Genomic DNA, 21,941 nt, shown 5'->3' on the forward strand with positions numbered 1-21,941 from the left:
TCCCAGATGCTGTCCACACACGTCGTCTTTGAAGTGCATTTCCTTGGAGGACAGGGGCTGCAGAAGTAACCCGTGGGGGAACTTCAAACAGAGATTGTGGCTGGGTGCCTTTGATCACCCCAAGTCTGTCACGTTCGTTCTGGAAGCTCTTATCCCCTTTGGCACGAAGCAGCCAGGCTCCTCTGGGGTTCTGTTTTGAGAAAAACAGGCGCTCGGCTCCTTAGATAAACAAAACACACTCTGAGCCGGGGAAATGCATCAAAGAAGGGCCAGGCCCCTGGGGTTGCGGAGTGCCGGGGACAAGAGCGGAGGATGCGTGTCAGGGAGCGCTGCCTGCGAGCCGGGCGGCTCTGCTGCTTCTCTCCAGACCCAGCCAGCTCGCGTCACCCCAGGAAACGTGTTCATGGCTGAGACCACGTTTGCAGAACTCTCCTCAACATTCTGCCTGTGTAACAACAATCCAACAAAACCACCGCCACCAGAACTTTGCACTCGAGAGCACTGCTTCCCAAGCGCTTTCTCTCCATTATCTCATTTTGCCCTTGCCATGACCCCATGGGGTACAGCAGGGCAGACACCTCCAGACTCCGCCCTGCTCTGCGAGACACAGCAGCAGAGGTGGAGCAGTCTTACCACTGGTCTGGGGCAGAGCCAAATTCAGAGGCCTGAGGTCTCTGGGTTTTTCCCATTAGAACATTTTACATTAAGGGTCACCTCAACTTTCAACAATAATGATGATAAATATGATGTGAATCAACCTGTGGTTAACAGTGACTCTGGTGGCGTGGCCTTTGCTTCCACCACCAAAGTGTGATTGATCATCATGAGTAAACTGAGACTCGTGAATACTCAATATTTCTGCTTTCACAAGGGTGTCTGAACTCCTTTGGCCAGATGAGGTGCCTCTCAATGTTTGTGTGGCTCCTCTTCAGAGCCTCACCTCAGGAGGGGCGGGACTTGCGAGAGGGGACGGGGCTCGCCTGGGGAGGGGAGGGGCTCGCCTGAGGAGGGGCGGGGCTCACCTATGCTCCCCTTCCAGGTCTTCTCCTCCTTCCTCTCCTCGGCTAACTGGCTGCTGGTGAGCGAGGTCTGGCGGGAGTGAGTCCCAGTGGCTGCAGCGATGGACGGGACAGAGCGAGCGGGCCGCAGGCTGGAGGAGTCCGTCTTCCCGGCGTCTTTACGGGATCGCTGCTGGAGGACCTTAATCATGGCATCCTTCTCTATGATTTTGGCATGGAGATTTTTAATACTGTGTAACAAAACAAAACAGTCATGATCAAAAGCCATCTGGCTAGAATAACATGAACATTTCTCTCAGGATGCCCAGGGACTTTAATTATAATTCAAGGACAGGGAGTTAAGCGCAGTGTAAGTCTTCAGTTACAATCTCCAAATTGTAGAAGGCGGATCTTTTGTAGTAGCTGAAAAGGGTGCACCTTCTCTGGCCCCTCAGGAGACTCTGGGATGTGCTGGGACCCCAAGGACACACAGTTTGAGTGACCGTGGCCACCCAGCAGGGACCTCCTGGACTGAACTGTGTCTAGGACCCTGGCAGTAGGAGGCATGGAGAAGCAGTAGGAAAGCACACAAACTCAAGGCTCACACAGGGTGGGCTGCTCAGGAGAGCCCATTTCCCTATTTTCTGAGGAAAAAAAAATAGACGGACAGGTTTTCTGTGAGAAGATGATGTTTTCCTCCCTGAAGGTCAAAGATGAGAATCAGAAAACACGTGAGTTCTTTTCACAACCCAAATAATAACTTGCTGAGCTTACCAACGACTCAGCCACTCAGTCCTATTTTCACATCTGCAAAATGAGAAGCTCAGCTTGCCAGGGCTCTGCGGAGAGGGCTGGGGGAGGGCGGCAGGCTAGCTCCATTATGTCACCAAGCCCGCTGGACGTCTTGTTTAGTCCATGAGAAGAATGCATTAGCTATATAAGTTCTTTATTTCTGGCTGGAATATATAAATCTTGGCTCAAAATCTCTGAGACTTTGGAATATGAGGTTTCCCCTGTCCAGCTGTTAATGTCTAGAATGTTGTAGAGACAGACACCCAGAAAACACATGGGCATCTAAATTCTTGTTATTAGCCTCCATCTTAAAACTTGCATCTGACATAAAATTAGCCCCCGGAGACTTCAGGCTCCAGGCCTGTTGCTGAGTAGACTCTTTCCTTTCTCTCTGGGGCAGGGTGTGAGGGAGAACTCAAGCTTGAAGCTGTTCAGAACAGGAAAGGGCTAAGTGTGAGTACAAACATCAGGCTGGCGGCCCCCCTGGGGTCTTGAGGTAAGTGCCCAGAGTGGAGGCTGGTGGCCGCACACAGCTGTCCCTTACGTGTACTCCATGTCCTGACATCTCCTGGTGGCCTGCATCACCTCCTCCTCCTCCTGCCAGATGTGGGCCTCCAGCGAGCTCTCGCCATAGCTGCCGTTCCTCGAGTGGTTGATCATCGTGGTGTCCCTGGCAACACAGGATGCACACAGAGAATGATGCCAGTCCTCGTGGGGAGGGGTCCAAGGGTGCCACACTAAAAAATATCTCTCCACAGACTCCTTCACCCCTTGCCCTCTCCTAAATCCTGGCCAATTCTCTCCCTAAATTGCTAGAACTAAGATAATATCTAAGGAAAACAAAATAAAACCCCCAAATCCAAATTCCCTGCCTCTTCTACTAATGACATTGAATTCCAAGCTATGTGGCATGCTCTGAATACGGACACTACTGCACATCTACAGGTTTAACCTACTGACATGTGGATACTGATATTACCATAACGGTTAGTATTTCTATGCTTGTAATCTTTCATACTCACTTCTCCTTTCTCACTTTCTCAATCCGAGTTAAAGTTTTATTTCTATTTCTCACCCATATAGCAGCTATTTCAAGTATTTTACAGTAAATGGGGACTCGGTAAATCCTTGAAACGGAGACTGGCCCTCCTGGACAGCGAGGCTCGGGCTGAAGTCCCCTTCCCGTTTGCATTAGAGCTCACCGCTTTTATGAGCCCCTGCCTGGGATTCAGCTCCGTTCAGAGTGACAACCGTGCTGGGCAGCAGGGCACAAAGATGAAGAAGACACACACCCTGTCCTTGGGAAGTCCAGTCGAGGGGGTAGAGTGAGGGGCGGGACAGAGGGAGACTGCAAAGCAGTGCAGACTGCAAAGCAGTGCAGTCAGATGCCTGACTGAAAACCACAAAGGGAACTGTTCCTCCTGCCACTGGTTTTGTCAATTTAATTACTCCTAATTAATGACGACTGGTAAAAATAAGATAATTGTGCCATCTAAGTGATCCAAGTATGTCTTAGGCTGAAAGGCCCAATAATGTCTCTGATCAGTGAATCTTAAACTAGTAAGAAATCATCCAGCCAAATATTTCACATCCCTTTAACTTCATACTCCAGTGTTACAATAATATTCATATTTAAAATCTTACAGCTCTTTTCTAGAACACCCAAAAAAGCAAAAAAGGGGGCCCTTCTTTTGTCTCTTTTAACAACAGCTATCCATGAACGAGCGTTTCCTTCATGCCTGGGCCTGGGTGAAGCGTGCTACCCGTGGTATCTCATTTAGTTCTCTCAGGAACTTGTGCAGGAGGCATTACTATCCTCATTTCACAGAGGAACGAATGGGTGACTTTGCAAGAACATCCAGTTAGTGAAGGTGGAAAGGGATTCAAATCCAGATATCTCTGACTCCAAAGTCCATGCCCGTAACCATCACTCTACGCTCCCAAGTCTCCTGTATCTTTATGAAGAAGGCCTCAGCAAAGGTACATGAATGATAAAATAAACCAATGAAGAGGGCACATGTGAGAATGTGGCTAAGTGCAAACTGACTGAAAACCAATCAGAAAGCCAAATAACACAGAAAACCAGCAAAATGCTTTAAACATACTGACAAAATTATAAATTCACTGCATGGTACACAAAAATCATCAATATAGGAATTAGTGGCCAGAAACATTTTCAACTGATTTATTTTTGGAGAATTTACGTAGAGCTGGAGACAAATTTAAAAATTCACATTTATACTGTCAAGGACAGCAGGTACAACTAGATGAAAATGACTTCAAAGGTAAATACACACAACTCTCAGCAAAATATTACATTACTTTGAAATGCTCAAAAAGTTTCAAAAGCTTCTCCACCCACACAAAATAGGCCCAGCCTCTCAATCTTCTGATCAGTGGTGCCAAAATGCACCAAGATGTCAAAATCAGTTGGTATACAAATATCACACTGCCTGTAAACATGAAGTATGTAGCAGTAGCTGAAAAGTCACAAAACTAATGGCTGGAAATAGCCATTTTTACCAATTTTTATGTAGCCATTTAGATCTAGGCAATAAGAGTTTAGAATTTTGACCTTTCTCAAAAATTCTTCAGTTTCCTTTTCTCCCTTTTTGTCAACAGAAAAGCAATGCTAAACTATAGAGGTCTTCTTTGAAAAGAACATTAAGATTGGAGCTAAAAACATGACCTCCTCTGAACTGATTTTTCCCAAGACTGTGGGAAGCAGTGGTCAGTAGAGGGGAGGGGAGGTCCCCATGGAACTATTAGATACTCAATAGATACATGTGCAAGCAAAGAATGGGGGAAGGCAGGGATGGTGGAAAGGGTCCCCATCCATCCATCCATCCATCCAGGACTTCAAACAGAGCAGAGGAGGAGAGCAACGGGGATGGGTAAATCCCAAAGGATTATTCCCTGAGGGCAAGAGGTATTTCCCCTGCTGGAAGGATGATGGCCAAAGCTGGGCCTAGCACTGTGAGTGGGGCTGACCATCTGTGCACTCTGGCTGGTTCTACTCACGACATTCCCCCACCCCCATCCTGTGCCCAACCAGGAATCTCATGCCTCAGACCAGTTCATTCCCCTACTTCTTTTACATTCAAGTCCCATTCGTCCTAGGACCCCAAGCATGCATTAATCTGATAAATCAAAAGAGCTGAGACAACAATGACCCATAAAGGCCCTGGGTCATGCTTCCAAGGTAACGCACTTACATTGTTATTGGGGCTTTAGTGTCCTCAGCCAGGGGAATACGGACTGGTTTCCTGCTCATAACCAGTCAAGAATTATAATTTCCATTTCAGAAACTAGGTAATTTCTGAATAAAGTGACACTCAGAAAGGCTGGTGCAGTCACACACCTATAGTCCGCAGCAGAGGGACAATTCAATGCTCAATATATTGAATAACTTATGGGTGAAAAGCAGGGCTGGTAGAACGCACAGCCACGCAAGTCAGGCGAGGTCCAGCAGCCAAGGAAAACTACCTGCTTATTCAGACAAAGGTAGAGCTTAATGGGATTATTTTGTGAATTATCGAGCATTTCGAGCTAATTTTTAAAGAAAAAGTAAGGCTGTGTGCTTGCAACAAAGGAAATAAAGCAACAGAGGTAATAACTGACAGCAGCAGAAAACGACTGCAAACCAGGTGAAATCAGGCTTTAAGTCAGACAAATTTCAACACTTACTACCAGTGTGATCTGGAATAAACGACTGCATCTTTCTAAGCCTCATTTCTTCACCTACAAAATGAGGATAATAATGGTTCCCACTCTCAGGGCTGTTATGAGGATTGCATATTCTTGTCTGGTCCATGAAATATACCCACTGTTTAAAAGAGCATAAAGTATACTTTCCCAGCTAAAGACCACATAGCTCTCTGCTGTGTGGATGGAGTTTAAATTATTGACCGAATCCCTCTTGTTGGGCTCTACGCTATTTTAAATGTATTGACGTTTTCAACCACACTGGGGTAAAAACTTATATAACTTCAGGCCCTTATATAATATAATGATTTCCTTAAGATAAATGTCGAGAACTAGAATTTTGGAACCAAAGGAGAGGTACATATTGCCAAAATCATCCTCCGAAACATTATACCACTTTGCTCTCCAACTAGCACTACAGCCACTTTATAGTTTTTTTAATGAAGATGTTGGGGGTAGGAGTTTATTAATTAATTTATTTATTTTGGCTGTGTTGGGTCTTCGTCTCTGTGCGAGGGCTTTCTCTAGTTGTGGCAAGCGGGGGCCACTCTTCATCGTGGTGCGCGGGCCTCTCACTATCGCGGCCTCTCTTGCTGCGGAGCACGGCTCCAGACGCATAGGCTCAGGAGTTGTGGCTCACGGGCCTAGTTGCCCCGCGGCATGTGGGATCCTCCCAGACCAGGGCTCGAACCCGTGTCCCCTGCATTGGCAGGCAGATTCTCAACCACTGCGCCACCAGGGAAGCCCGGGTATAGTTATTTTTAACTGCTCTCATTCCCTGGGATGCATCCCTGAACCCCTTTGGACACTCTGTGTTTTTCCAGCTGTGCTCTTCCGAGCAGCACAGCTCCATGGGGCTCACCTCTCGGCTGCTGCAGTGGCTGCAGCGTTCATGGCGAAGTGCCGGATGGCGCTCTCCTCTACGTACTTCTGCTCCCACTTGGTCATGTCAGCCTCCAGCGCCAGGATCCGCTCTTCCTTCTCCCTCACGAGTTCCATGAGGGCCGGGGCATTGTATTCCGGCAGGCTGGCTGGCTGGCTGTTTCCATGTTTCTGGAGATGCGAAAGAAGTTAACATCTTGATGCTGAATCGGGGCTATAAAGTAGACCCTGGGTGGGCAGAGTTACCCACGTGGAGCATGCCTGGTTCACCCAGATCCTGCAGCACATTCACACCCTTGGCTCCCTCTCCAGCACTGATGACCCGAATGGGGGTGGATTCTGACACCATCAACCTCTATCCCCACTTTCTCTATCTCATTTAATTCTCCGGGAGCTCTATAAAACAGAGAGGATTATCTCAATTTTACAGATGGAAAAACCAAGCTGCTGAGAGATTGAATGAACTATCCCTTGTCTCTAAGCTGATCAGTGGCAGGGTCAGGGTTCAAACCCGAGTCTGTCTGCCTATATCCAGCTTTGCATGACAGGAAGTGGCTTGTCCAATGTCTTGCAGTTAATTTATACCAAGAGCCAGAACAGGAACAAAGTTTGGCCTCCAGGTCTAGGGCACTTTCTCCAGAGTTCAAGGAAGTGATTCAGCTGTTTGCTTCCCCTGAGGTTGGGAGATAGAATGTAAAGGCACAGGATGTGGGAGTGAGATGCCTTAAGGGCATACTTGCCCAGCCTCCCATCTGGGAAACAGAAATTAAGACCTGCCCCAGATGGAAGCCCAGCAATCAAATAGGATAATAAACATGAAAGCACTTAATACACTTTAAAGGGCTAACCAAAGTACAGTGCTACCAGAAAAACCTCTAAGGCAAGTCAAGCTCATTTTCCAGCCCTTTCTCTCCATCTGTGTCCATAAGAGAGAAGTGTTATTCAGATAACACAACACAAAGCGGCTGTGTTATCTGAATAGCTCATGAGCTGAGGATATTCACTTTTCAGATTTTCTCCCCTCTAACTCAGGGATACTATTTCCTCTAAACAGATGACTTAGAGGACGAGGAGGTTTGACTTCGGGCCAGTGGTGGAGATGGGTCATCTCGGGAACTCAGGGTTAGGAGACCAGTCGGGCCTGAGCTACTCAAGGGGAGAACGATTTCATCCCAGCACTTCTCTGTCCTGGGACATGCATTCTCCCCCTATTTCCCAGTGATCACAAACTTTAAATGCAGAGTTGTTTGCAAGGTGAGAGGTACCTTTCACCCTGAACCACATAAATTACCCAGAGCAACAGCTGGGCATTTGAACTGCACTGCTGGAACCTAATCCCACCAGACAGAAGAGAACAAACGGGCCTACGGGCTTTTTGTAAACCATATGCTTCTATTTGATTCTTGAAAGCTACAAATACAAATTATTCTAGGATCCAGTGGTAGCTTGCCAGTGGCCGGCATTTAAGCCAGAATAGAGTGGAAAGCATGTATCGGTCCTCATCAGCCTGCATAGGAAGTCACTGACCCCATCAAGCCAGGCACCCGGCCTCAGGGTAGGAGGACAAACAAACCAGTCCACTGAGATGAGAAACTACCCTGTTTTTAGAAACTTTCCAAGAAAAAGATCCCACAGCCTCACTTAGCTGCCATCTATGGCATCTATGGTTTCTATCCAAATCCCTTGTGTTGCCATCTCGGCTGGTGACCTGCTCAGGCCCTTAAGAGCTGTTTAAATAAATGCAAGAATTTAGACACTCAGGAGTTCAGAGATAGCACAGTCTAATGGGTACATACATTGCCCAGAAAAACAGATTAAGGGTCAGGCAGGCCAGCTTTTGCTGCCCCGTTCAGCTAGTCACCAAATATTTACTAAGCATGCACCCTGTGCAGGGGATACCACAGTGAACAATACAGATAAAAATCTTTGCCCTCAGCGTGTTCACCTGGGAGAAAGGCCTAAATTTGCTACATGACCTTGGGCTGGTCTCTTAGCTGCCTTGGGCCTTGTTTTGCCCTTCAAGAACATTCCCCCCTTCTTTCTTCTACCTCCTAAGACTACTGTGGAAGATGTGAAAATTACTTTCAGCTCTTTTCCAGAAAGAAAAGATTGTGAGTTCTTAAAAATGTTAATTTCCCTTCCTCTTTTACCATTATTTCTATTTCACTTCCCCCCAACTTCTAGTAATGTTTAAGTACCACACTTTGCCTCCCAAAGTAGAGGGAGATTACTTCTAATAACAGAACCTGTTCATTGAGAGCTGCTCTTTCCTGCTGGTCCTAGTGTCCTGACCTACCTTCCCTCTCCGCCCTTCTCAGTCTAGCCACACTTGTCACTTTTTTTTTCAATGGGATTGGAAAAGTTGGAGTAATTTGGGCACCAAAGATGCCCTAAGCCATCAAATGACTCTGAAGGTAATGAAGAGAAGAACAGCAATGATAGTTATTCTTCCTTCACCAAGTGCTAAGTGTCAGGCACTGTGTAAGTACTTTGTGCAGATTTTCTTATTTTTAGTTACAAGTATACGGTAAATATAATTTATGTGTCCATTTTAGAGACAAGGAAGTGAAGGCTCAGAAAGATTCCTTTCGTAGTAGGAGGAGAAGGCAGCCTAACCCCTGAGCCTATGCTCTGACTCAGTTCACGATTCCATATGCCACTCTGCTCACCTCCAGCCTACCCACCCTTCTGGAAGGTTCCAGAAGGAATAACTTACAGGAGTAACTGGAGTTCACTTGGGGGCTCTGTGTGGAGAGGGCCAGGTGGAGAGGCTCAGCTGTGTCCTGGCGTGGGTCTACGGCAGAGCCCTTGTGTGGGGTGTTGATTCAAAAGTGCTCTAAGCTGTTCTCTCAACGGTCCCTTCAGAATGATTCTCTATGGGAAGAGGCAGGCAGTGTGGTCTCACTGCTTCGTTGAGGGGAGAGATGACAAGGGGCTTTATTTATTTTGTGTGACCTCAGTATGCCTTCTAATGGGGTCAGATAAATGCCTCGGTGACACGGGGGTGAAGGAGCAGTGTGCAAGGTGGGTTGCCCACATCTGCGGTGGACACATGTGTGAGCTCCTCAGGGTAAATAGGAGGAAGCAGATCAGAGAGGCAGAGTTTCTCGGGTGACCCCATGCTCCAGAGTGGACGCTGGTCATCCCTGCTGGGGGCCAGCAGAACTGTGATCGCCACACTTGTCCACAGACTCCAGGCAGGAGTTGGAACAAACTATAGTATCGGCCACGTGGAACTATTAGGGTATTTTGGTGGACTTCTTTGTAACAACACTTTTGTCTTTTCTGGTTATAGAATAATGTATGCTCATTGGTAAAATGAGAAAATGAAGTATTAAAGGAAAAAATAAAAAATAATACTCATCTTTTTAATGAGTAGGCAAAAGCAGGGAAAAGTAGGGAAATCCCCAAGTGCCTTTCATAACAGAGGAGACAGATTAACACTCTCATTAAAAAACAACTGTAATATTATTTTAAAGAGATGTTGGGCAGCAAAGTTCTGTTTAAAGATTGTCTCCCCAGCCCGGTCTCATGTCAGCCATACACAGCCGTACACAGCTATCAGCTCCCGAAGACAAGTCCAAAATGCAAGCCACGTAACTCCCCAGGAGAGCCCTGATTCTGAAACTTCTGTCCTCCACAGGCAGCTGAAATCTGACAGCATCCTTTACAAACAGTGGGAAAGTTGTGTTTGCTGCTCTGAGGAAAAAAATGGGCCTGAGTGTGTGTGGGTCTGAGTGTGAATACAGGAATGGTCCTCCGTGGCAATAGAGAAATTTTTCAAATAATGCTTCCTTCACAATTCTTCTTGATACACAACAAGGATAATGGAGTTGAGTCTGGTTTCTTTTATCCCCCTTTTTTTTCTTAAAGAAAAAGACATCTTGCAAAACTAAATGTTGATGATAATGTACAGGAAGACATTCTTATACATTTTGGATAAATTGGTATATTTGTAGAGTGATCTGGCAATATCTAGTGATGTTTAGCATATGCATTCGTTATCCAGAAATCCCATTTTTAAGTATATCCTCTTGGGAAGCTCTTACATTTTTTTGCAAGGAGACATGTAAAAAGGCAGCTCATTAGAGTACTGCCTACAACAGCAATGCCACTGGCACAAATCCCAAAAGCAATCAATGGGACAGAGATAGTTTAGAATACATATAGTAGCTGAAATGAATGAAGAGTCTGTTTTCATAGCACTCAAAATAGAAGATCCAGGGATAGGTAATTTAACTATAGAGTGTGGGTGGCACATTAACTGGAAAAGAACATTCTTTTTTGCTCTAAATACTGAGATGTGCCCATTCTGCGAGCCAAAGACTCATAAATACCCACCAGGTGCCAGCACAGTACCAGACACCAGACAGCCTGCCCTCCAGTTGGTTAACTTAAGATCTCAATAACTGAGCAACAGAAAATGGCTGAAGGGTGGCCCTGAAATGCCAGAGAATGCAGCACAGGTTAGAAGGATCAGAAGGCCAGAGACAGACTCACTTTTCCCTGTGAGCTATCAACTAAGCCAAGTTGGTAGGGGTCTGGGTGGGCTCCTTGATTTTCTGGGCAATCTCGCTAACACCTCCATCTCCAGCCAAGTACACACACCCAGAGGGAACTGTGTGCACTGCCATGAGAAAGGGCTGAGCTGGCCAGAGCATATGCTTTCAAGTGTTTTCAAGTGTTTCAACCATAACCACTATGGCCTATCCACCAGATAATTCCATGGAGTCCTGTCTCGCATTTCCCTGGTTCCAAACTTAGAGCACACCCTTTACCAGCTGCATAGAGGGCTTTGCCCACCACGCTGGCTGATGACACACCAGGAGCCCTTGACCCGCTTGTAACGGAGCCCGGCCCAGCTATAGGACTTCTCCTCTTGCCAAGGCCCAGGAGGACCCTAGGCTGGGGTGTTTTACTCTGAGTTTATTTGCAGCTGAATTACGTGAACAGCTGTTACCAGGAGAAACAGGCAGAGGCAGAAGGAGAAGGAGCTTATGGCCAATATTATTTTCTAGGGATAGTCCTGACTCCTTCCTGTCCTTTACCTCTGAAAACTCACTGATGATCAGGTCCTCCCAATTTCACCCCCGTTCTAGGTCCCCCGTGGATTCCCACTGTCACTACATCCTAGATGACACTAACAGCCTTCAGGCTGGCCTCCCTGACTTCAACATCTGTTCCTCCAGCCCCTCCTCTGACACTACCAGAGGGCTCCTCCCCTGATCCTACAGGAAAAAAAAAAATCCAGTCTCTCAACCGGACCAAAAGCCCTCCACAAACTGGCCGTTGCCTCCAGCTGGTATGCTCCCCCAGCTGGGTGCCCCCAGCTGTCCTGGACCCACCATGTGCCTCTCATCTCTCTCCTCCGTGCATACTCCTCTTCTACCTCTGACGCTTCCCCCAGAATGGCCAACAAACTCATCCTTCGAAGTCTAACTCAAATGTCCTCCGCTATGAAGCCGTCTGCACTCGCATTCCCCCATACCCAGCCCCCAGGGGTCACCACTTTCTCCCTGTCAAGACGTTTGTCTCTCCAGTGAGTGGACTTACTGGCTCCTCCACTGGCCTCTGTGCTGGACCCCGGAGGACAGCAAGCTCTCGTTTACCCCTGAATCCTCAGGGCAGAGCGCAGAGCCTGGCGGGAAGTAGGTGCTCGGCTCCGTGGCGTTCACAGAACGCATGCGCCAGACTCCGAGGGCCCCGCCCTGCCCCTCACCTGCTGGGTCCTCAGGGCGTCCAGCTCCCTCTCCAGCCAGGTGCGCAGTCTCCGCTCCATCTGTTCCCGCTTCTCGCAGGCGGACTGCAGCTGGGTCAGGGCTTGCTGCAGCTTCTCAACCTTCTCCACGTATGCCTGCTTCTCTCGGAGCTGAGCGGAGGAGGAGAGTGAAAGGGAACATGGAATTTAGACAGTGATCCTCAAAGCTGGGGTGGAGATTGGGGGTGTGTGTGTCAGAGTACCTCGAGACGCTATTTAAACTACAAGTGCATGTACCTTCTCCACTCCTATCCCTCAGGTGTGCTGGGACAGAAAAGATTTAGACGAAGGCCACCAGTTACACCTAAAACAGCTGGCATGCTAGGAACTGAAGACCCTAACAGGCCACCTGCTTTCAGTCATTTATACAGCTCTGAGCTCAATCCATGGTTATTGCTGAGCCATTATAGCATCAGCAGGCATAGGAAATGAGGTTAATAAAGATTTTTTAAATGTTTAAGGATGCTTATTCTATAATGTTAACTGAAAAATCCAGAATCAAAAATTATATACAACATTATCACAACTATGCCTGCCTATCTATCTATCATCTATGTATGAAAAAAGACTGAAAGGAAATAAAAGCATCAACTGTGTTTGTCTGTATGGCAGAATAATAATTTCTCATCTTCTTTACTCTCTTCTGTATTTTTCAAATTTTCTATAACTACCAATTACTATTAGAAAAATTGTGTCTGTATGTATTTATGCATGTGTACCCATTTGTGTATGTGTGAATGAGTATGACAATATCTGATTATAGATACTTGTGGGGTAATTTCCTCCTAAAGATTTCAGAGTCCTTTATGGATGACAGCCCTGGAGAGACAGGAAAGGCCTAATGAACACTCAAACCACACAATCACTGAGGAGGGGCAAATTAAAGTAAAAATTGGTTTATGTAAATGTCACATCACGTATGGATTTAGACTCACTGATCAACCACTCCAAATTCTTACCCTCAGACTTTGTTTTCTTCCAATTAGGAGTTTGGCCCATGTTCATAAATCCCAGGCACATTTCTAACTTTCTGGGGATTGGCTGGTGCCAAAAATCAGACTGAGGCTTTTCCCTGATCTGGTCCTGGGTGAGAAGACACCACATGCTATTTCCTGTCACTCTGCACCTGGGCATGCAGATGCCTTGCAGGTGATTCAGATCCTGAGCTCAACCCATGATTGCACTGGCAAGTTGGAACATGCTAGCGATTTAAGTGCTCGCTGCAAAGGGTGGTTTCTGACTTAGCAGGCAGCCCTGCCAGGAGCAATGTCTGTGCCCTACCAAAACCACTGCGATAAAAAACGAGGTGCTTCTGACCTTTTGCCGGGGGGCGGCGTACAGCAACTTATAGCCTTTTCTACACCTGCTCTTGGGATTAGTTTTCATCTGACTCTTTCATTCACTGTGCCTTTGATTGTTTGAGGACCTACTAACTGCAGGTTCCTGTGCTAGAAAAGCCTCATCTGATAAACTATTTTGTGAGTACCATTCATACACCACTTACCATGTCATAGACTGTATACCATTCTCTGAGTGTGTAGCCCCTAGAATATAAGTGCCACGAGATTTGTCTGCTTGGGGCAGAGTGCACAACATGTCCCCAAGGCCTGGAACAGCACCTGGCATCCAGTTGGTACTCAATAAGTATTTGTTAAGTGAATGAGTTAATATTATCACTAACCAACTGCAAGATTCTTGGAGGCATTGACCTCTCTCATTCACCCTTGGATCAGCCTTAAGTCTAGCAAGGAGTATATAATGATGGTGATGACTAGTAGTAACAGTAATTAATCAGCCAACATTTTGGAGGCACTACCATGCCAAGCTTTGTGCTTTATACGAAGTATCTCGTTTAATCCGCCCAATAACAATAGAAGGTAAACTCTTTTATTACCTCCATTTAACAAGTGAGAAAACTGAGGACTGAATAGGTTAGTGACTCACTCAAGGTCACACAGCTGATACACCACCCGTCTAACTCACGTGGTCTGCCTCTAGAGTCCAAGCCCTTAACCATCATGGGAAGTTATGGTAAGCACTCAGTGTGAGCCATCTAAACTGAGTTAAGATCCTTCAAAAGAAACTTTAATAAGAACAAGGAGGGACACTGGAAGCCAGACACATGAGACATTTTGGAGAAGTTACATACAATCAATCAAACACAGATCCTCTATAAATATAATGACAAGAAAAGACCCATAATGCTGATTATAAAGAACCTGTCTTCAAGGAGTTTACAACTTTTGCTTTAACAGAAATATTAAAATTAAACTATTTAAAAATTATCACTTTCCTTTGCTCCATACATGGAGATGGAGCCTTGATAAGTGCCCTCAGAATGAGTTCTGGCCTCCCTTCCTCAAAGCAGACCTCCTGTCCTTCAGGGGTTAAGGTCACTTTCTGTGGCAGATGTTTTCCTATTTAATGAGTTGCTTGCTGGTGACAAGGAAGAGACTCTGGGGCTGTTGCCTGGGATCCTCATGCTAGTATTAAAACTGTACAGAGGACTTGTGGGGTTTAACGGGACAGGTTGAATGGACAAGACCCTACTGACTTAACAATCTTCCCCTTTAGCTGCATTAGCCTTGAAGTTGAAGTTTGCTGAGACACCCAAGCCACCTGGCGCCAGGACATGTTTCCTGAAGGAACAGCTTTTTACTGTCGACAACAACAGCAACAGCAGTTAGATTAATAACAGTGCTGTTTCCTGCGTGCCAAGCACCAGCTCGGTCCTGGTGGAGAATATCTCAGTCATGCCGCTCTGTGACTTTGAGTTTCTACTCTCCACCGTGGGTCTGCTCACCTCAGCCTCACCACACACAGCGGATGCAACAGGCTCCCCTGTGCTGCTGTGTCTACCGCCCGGATCCCCTAGCCGGCACCTCAGGAGTGGTCATTCTACTTCCCCAGTCAGGCTTAAAAGAAAAGTCTACTTCTTAAAACTTCAGCTAAAGGCTGGATTTCATCAGAAACCGCTAAACCCATCACGCTTGAGCGGCATCAACGTTTCCTGGATTGGGGGGTCATTACCTGGCCAAGCCAACTTCTGAAAATTGGAGACAGGTTCGCTGAACACCACCCCAATCCCACCGCATCAGAAGACTTGGCCTTTTTCACGCAATCAAGAGCCCAGAGACACAGCACTTGAACTGTTAATTGAGTCTCTTTTCTCCACAGGCACCAGTGGTTCCCAGTCCCTCCATTTATTTTCAGCCCTGGACACCTGCCAGCCAGTGGGCAGCAGTCTGGGTTTATGGCTGAGACTGAACTCTTTGCTGATGGTTATTCACGTCTGCCTCTCATCCTCTGCCCGGCTCTGGGGTGGAGAAATTCTGTTTTTATTCATTTTTATTTGGGAGGTCACCTACATCACTCTCCTGACTCAACTCCCTTGGAGTTGGCTCTGGTTAAAGTTGCTGGGTTAGGAAACGGAAACGGAGGCCCTCGGGGCTCTGTGCACCGCACCCCACCCCACGCCCCCCCCCGCGGGCTCACCTCCTCTTCCAGCTTGATGACCCTGGCCTGGGCGTTGCTCAGAGCCTGGTCCAGGATCTCGATGTGTCTCCGGTGGTCCTCACTCGCGGTCCGCACTGCCGCTAACTCCATTTCTAGCTTCTCCTTTTCCTTCAAGAATTCTTTGTCTAGAAGGGAGATGGGAACAAAACGACCTCTATCAGAAAGCACTCACCCTCTGGGCTCATTGCCAGTCTACATCTGGCAAGGATTAAAAGTAAAAAAAGCGTACAAAAAGTAGAGGGTTGAATTACTGCCTTTGCTCCCTATTCATAGTGGTGGTGTGTGAAGCAAGGATTTTCTCAAAAACCACTGTCAACTATAGGTATAGTCCAGGTCACAGTTCCAGCGATGAATGGCACAAAAAGAACCAGTGACCCTGTGTTCTCAGGGACTCACTTCTGTACATTTACTTTAAGGCTTCAAATTAACCTTGGACCTATGATTTTCCTTCAGGCTCACAAGCTCTCCAGCTTCTATCTTCCAAACCGGTGATGGAAAGGCAGGCAATACTAACGATAATACTAACGCTTTCATTCATAGAGAAATAAACCAAGGTCCAGAAGGTTAAGCTTTCGCTCTGAGGCCAGGCAGTAGAGGGGAGCTTCAACCCAGGCCTCCTATCTCTGTCTGGGTCCTCTTCCATATGACCTGGCCTCACCTTTTCTCTTAGCTCTGCTCAAGAGAGGAAAGACAAAGTGCTCCGGATGTGGGGAAACAGCTTTCCTCTCATTCAGTGACACTGTAGCTGATGGTGATCCCTGTCACTCTGCACATGGAGAGGAAAGGCTGCCTCACAGTGGCTTCCGCACAGCTCTCCTATAGACTCATCCACCAATTTACTTAAGCAGGCAGGGCCCACGGTGTCATGAGATCAGTATCATTTACTGAAAACATTTCTCCTGTTACGAAAACAATGCAGGCCTGCCTCAGAGATGTTGCGGGTTCCGTTCCAGACCACTGTAGTAAAGCAAGTCACATGATTTTTTTTGGTTTCCCAGTGTATAAAAAAGTTATGTTGGGCTTCCCTGGTGGCGCAGTGGTTGAGAGTCTGCCTGCCGATGCAGGGGACGCGGGTTCGTGCCCCGGTCCGGGAAGATCCCACATGCCGCGGAGCGGCTAGGCCCATGAGCCATGGCCGCTGAGCCTGCACGTCCGGAGCCTGTGCTCCGCAATGGGAGAGGCCACAACAGTGAGGATCCCACATGCCGCGGAGCGGCTAGGCCCATGAGCCATGGCCGCTGAGCCTGCACGTCCGGAGCCTGTGCTCCGCAATGGGAGAGGCCACAACAGTGAGAGGCCTGCGTACCGCAGGCCTAGTCTATTAAATGTGCAATAATAGCATTATGTCTAAAAAACAATGTATGTACCTTAATTAAAAATACTTTATTGCTAAAAAATGCCAAAACAATGAAAACAGTAACATCAAAGATCACTGATCACATATCACCATGACAAGTATAATAATAATGAAAAAGTCTGAGATACTGTGAGAATTACCAAAACATAGCATAGACATGTGGAGTAGATGCTATTGAAAAAATGGCGCCAAGAGACTTGCTCAAGGCATGGTAGCCACAGACCTTTAATTTGTAAAAAATGCAATAAAACAAAGCGCAATAAAATAAGGTATGCCTGTATATTTTATTTTTAAAGTAATTTAGAATATTTAGATATGTTGATTATAATATGGAAAAACTTGAATGGACTTATTGTGTAAGATTAAGGGATTGGTTAAATAAACTACAGTAAACCCTACAATAGAATAGGATGCACCCATTAAAGCTAAGTAAGAGAATATTAGTGATGAGGAAAAAAATCGTCATTGTTGAAAAAAGGTGGTTACAAAACCCTATGCACACTCTTCCAAATTTGTAGAAAACAGGGTGTATAATTATAAAAGTAAGAGCAACAACAACAGTTAGAAACTGATTTCTCTGTGCCCACACCACTCAGATGCCTCATACTGGTTACCTAGTCCTCCTAGCAAACCAAACGGAAACACCAAGAACCAAAGTCTGCAAGCTACACAAGCACGTGACAGTGGTTTCACTCATTCATGATTTCCCTGTATAGCCATTCATTCATTTAGCAAAGAGTTATCAAACATTAAGGACCAGCCTTATGGGCACTGAAGCAATAGAAAGAACGCTGCCCGTAAGAAGCAGGAAAAATGTGGTTTTGAATACAGGGCAAAGACACTTTAAGGCCGCCAATATTCAATAAACAACACGCAATTTTAAAGCCGGAAGGGATCATAGGAAACATCACCATCCAGTTCTGCCCGCTTTGTTTTACGGATGAGGAAAGGAAAGCCCAGGAGCAAAGGCACTCATCCAAGGTGCCCCGCCAGCTGGGGCAGAGCCAGGGCCAGATTCCGGGTCTCCTGATGGCCACTACAATGTCCTCCCCGCTTGACTGCACTGCCCTTGCTTTGTGAGCTTATGTCGACGGGAACAGGGTGCAACAGAAAAGCTTCTGAACGAACAGAATGAAGGAGCAGACTTGTAAAGCGAGCATTGGCTGTGATGCCTAGAAATAATGGCGCCTCTCGGAAACAAAACGAGGCCACCAAGATTCTGACCCAGAAGAGAGAATTACTTTTGGGCTCTTATACCCCATTGCAGTGACCAACTGCCCTCCCCGCTTCTCCCTTTCAGTGGCATGAAATGCTGCCTCCAAAACTTCATTCCCGGTGCATGGAGAACGGGCATGCAAGAGGCCTAAACAAATGGGCCAGGAGCAGCCCACTGGCTCTGGGGCCCACCATCCACTGCCCAGGACGGACCAGAGCATTTCACGCTTTCTGTGCAAAATTACTGACATTTGAGCACTAGCTCCCTGGGTTTGGACAACATCTGAACAGGCATGGTGCCCACTGCCATTGTCCAAGCTCTGGAGGGCACCCGGGAGTTAGTTACTCAGTGGGCAGGCCTGGGAATGAACCACCGATTTCAGAGCTTCTACCTGCTTGTCAACCTAAGCTTAACAGTTCTTGTCTTTGTTGAGGGAAGTCAAGGACACATCAATTTTGGCCAGAGGCAAAGTCTAGAGGCCAAAACCAGAGCTTCTTGCAGTTTTCAAATTGATGGTCATAATTATTGCTGTGTCACAATGACAAACATTTGGATTTCTGAATTAATGAGTACCCCTCCCCTCCAACACACATGTGCGGGCACACACACACACACACACACACACACACACACACACACACACGCATCCAACAGTTGCTATTCCCTTGATAGGCAGTATCATATTGTGGATGGAGAATGGATTTTAGCATCAGAAAGAACTGGGTTCAAATCCTAGGTTCACCACTTTCCAGCTCTGAGGCTTTGGGTACAGTATAACCTCTTTGAGTAATGACAAACATTTGGATTTCTGAACCAACCAGTACCCCTCCCCTCCAACACACATGTGCGGGCACACACACACACACACACACACACACGCATCCAACAGTTGCTATTCCCTTGATAGGCAGTATCATATTGTGGATGGAGAATGGATTTTAGCATCAGAAAGAACTGGGTTCAAATCCTAGGTTCACCACTTTCCAGCTCTGAGGCTTTGGGTACAGTATAACCTCTTTGAGTCTCAGCTCCCTCATCTATCAAACGGCAAAGATAGCATTTAGATCATGGTGTTGTTGTGATGATTCTGTTGACGGAGATGATGCATATAAAGTATAAAAGGACCTAAATATCTAAGACTTTACCTGTTTAGGTCATTATTGATTCCCTGAGCCTAGAACATTGTCTGACTCAATAAATATTGTTGAATGAATGAATGAATGAATCTCTACTGTGTGCCAAGTTCATTGCCGATGGTATAATAAATGGCAGCTCTTGTTAGCGTTTAGCATCCTTGGGATCTCCTGACAGCCTTTGTTATGCAGCAGTCCACTCTACCTCTGAAGCCACCACTAAATCATATGGCTGGTACTGACCTTGAACGTCTCTGGTTCCCTTCTCTGCCCAGGCTCCCTGAACCTCACAGTGCTCACATCAGGACAAAGATGTGGGTATCGGACGAAGACTCCATCCATTAGCTCTGGAATGCTTTTCAGGTCTCTGGAGTTCATGGGTCCAAACATGTTTGTCCTAAGGTTGGTGACTTTAGACTTCAGGCTGAAGCAATATCAGTTAGTATCACTCACACTGGCTCAGAACTCCTTGTCCATTGACAGGAAGTAGTGTTCTCGATGGCAAAGTTTTAAAAACCGATGTTCATGACAATTGTGATAATAACAAAACCTGCTCATGTTTGTTGAATGGGTACTGTGTTCCAGGAATGGTGACTTATATTATTCCCCTTAATTACTCCATTTATATTATTTCCTTTAAGTTTACTCTATGAGGTAGGCGCTATCATTATTTCCATCTTCGAGTGGAGGAACAGGACATTCAGAAAGGATAAGTAACGTGTCCACAGAAGTGCTGCTCGTCAGTGGGAGAGCAAGAACCAGCCTCGGCCTCTCTCTAATGCACGTTCACAGGCACGGCGCTATACTGCCTCTGCTGTGCAAGCGTGCGAGGATGAAGGCCCACAGGATAACAGAAGCGGGAGGCGTGGGGGAGCGCCATTGTAACAGCTCATTGTGGCACAAATTTAAGTATGTCACAAATCATATCAGGTATCTCAAAATACAGCAATTAATCCTCATGTGTATCCCTTTGCAAATATTAATTAATTAAGCAGCTGCTACATGGAGGCATCACAGAGTACCAGATAAAAGCATGGATCTAGAATCAAGCTTCCCAGGTTCATACCCAGCTCTACCACTTCTGGTTTTGTGACATGAAGTAAACGAATGTCTTTGTGCTTCAGTTTTCTTGCCTTTAAGGTGAGGATCACAACAGTACCCACTTCAAAGTGCATATAGTAAGTACCCAGTAAATGTCAACTATGAGAATGCCAGGGTTATTGTTGTTGTCAAAAAATTGTGATACATTCTTGGGCTACGTGGTGCGTAGGACGGAGCACTCTGCTCTCAGCCAGGTGGGAAGAGAGGCAGGGGCACAGGCAAAGGCAATGTGACCAGCTGCTCTAACAGATGCTTGCGCAGGGACTGTGATAACACAGGAAGGACCCCTGCCTCAGGCCAGGGTGTGAGGAGGAGGTGGTGTCCAGGCAGTGAGCCTATGTGGTGGGGGTCACTGTGCCCCTTAACTCCCTGGAGACATGGGAACTGGGTGTGTCAGAACCACTGGAAAAAGTTATCTCTTGGGAGACGCCAAGGGTGAGTCCCATGAGTGAAACCACCTCACAGGGAAGTCCTTTCAGTCTGTTTATTAGCTAAGCCCCTTGCGATGGATCTCCAGAAAGATCAGCCTCACACTGAACTTTTGGCTGTGCTCCAATGTATATACTGAGAATTCCTAGAACAGGCAAGTTGACACAAGGGAACTCTTGCCCAGCGTGGTCTGTTTACTCAGTGGATATGAATTACCCTCAACTGTGTGGAGTAGGGCGTTGTTTACCCTGGTGGCTCTGGTCCCATTTACACAGAGGATGTCTGCTCGCACACAGTTTATTCTGGAAACCACAGCGATGGCATGGGCTTTGTAGCCAGGCCGACCTGGGGTGATTCTGGCACCTTCACATACTGGTTCACCTTGGACACGTGACTTCCCCTCTCCAGACTCCATCTCCTCAGATGGAGCTAACAAGACCTATTTTGCAGGACTGTTATGAGGATTAAAACAATGACCTGTAAAATACCTACTATGGGGCTTGGCACATAACAGATACTTAATAAACAGCAAGAGCTAAGACACATGACACCCAGGCACTGTGCCTTCAGTTTTACAACAGAACCTCATTTCCCGAATCCTTATGTCAACTCCGCTTGACAACTGAAAAATCTGAAGCAAGGTGAGCTATGATACTTGAAACAGGTCAAATGGTAGTTGCTTTTGTGCCTCTACCCCTAGGTTAGTCTCTGCTTGAAAAAGAGCAGAAGTGGATGGAAGTGAGAACTGGGCCCAGAATTCAAAGATGTTCCCCTTCCATCTTACCCTTCTTTGCCAGCTCTGCATAAGGTTCGAAGTGGACAGTCTGGTGAAAGAGTTTCTGCAATTACTATCTGAGCACTAAGCTTGACTGCTAGCTGAACCACTGGGTGGTGGACCCTAGTAACCTCTGTTGAGAAACAGGTGGAGAACGGACGTGGGATCTGGCAGTGGAGGTGTCAGGGCACCGTGCGCTGCGCTGCTAGTTTTTTTTTTTTTTTTTTTTTTTTTTGCGGTATGCGGGCCTCTCACTGTTGTGGCCTCTCCCGTTGCGGT

At 46.6% G+C, this 21,941-nt stretch overlaps 1 protein-coding gene across 4 annotated transcripts in view; it reads right to left on the reverse strand.

Annotated features, from left to right (window-relative positions):
• AMOTL1 (angiomotin like 1) overlaps window positions 1-21,941 on the reverse strand; it is a 106,520-nt gene that overhangs the window by 7,003 nt on the left and 77,576 nt on the right. For all 4 annotated transcript variants that reach the window (XM_007115115.4, XM_055078760.1, XM_055078759.1 and 1 more), the window contains 5 exons: window positions 15,631-15,776; window positions 12,097-12,246; window positions 6,358-6,548; window positions 2,335-2,460; window positions 1,023-1,249 (listed from right to left, as the gene is read on the reverse strand). In XM_007115115.4, coding sequence (XP_007115177.1) covers window positions 1,023-1,249; window positions 2,335-2,460; window positions 6,358-6,548; window positions 12,097-12,246; window positions 15,631-15,776 — 840 coding nt within the window. The remainder of the gene's footprint in view (window positions 1-1,022; window positions 1,250-2,334; window positions 2,461-6,357; window positions 6,549-12,096; window positions 12,247-15,630; window positions 15,777-21,941) is intronic.

The sequence above is a fragment of the Physeter macrocephalus genome, chromosome 16, assembly GCF_002837175.3.
Source record: "Physeter macrocephalus isolate SW-GA chromosome 16, ASM283717v5, whole genome shotgun sequence".
Taxonomy (NCBI): domain Eukaryota; kingdom Metazoa; phylum Chordata; class Mammalia; order Artiodactyla; family Physeteridae; genus Physeter; species Physeter macrocephalus.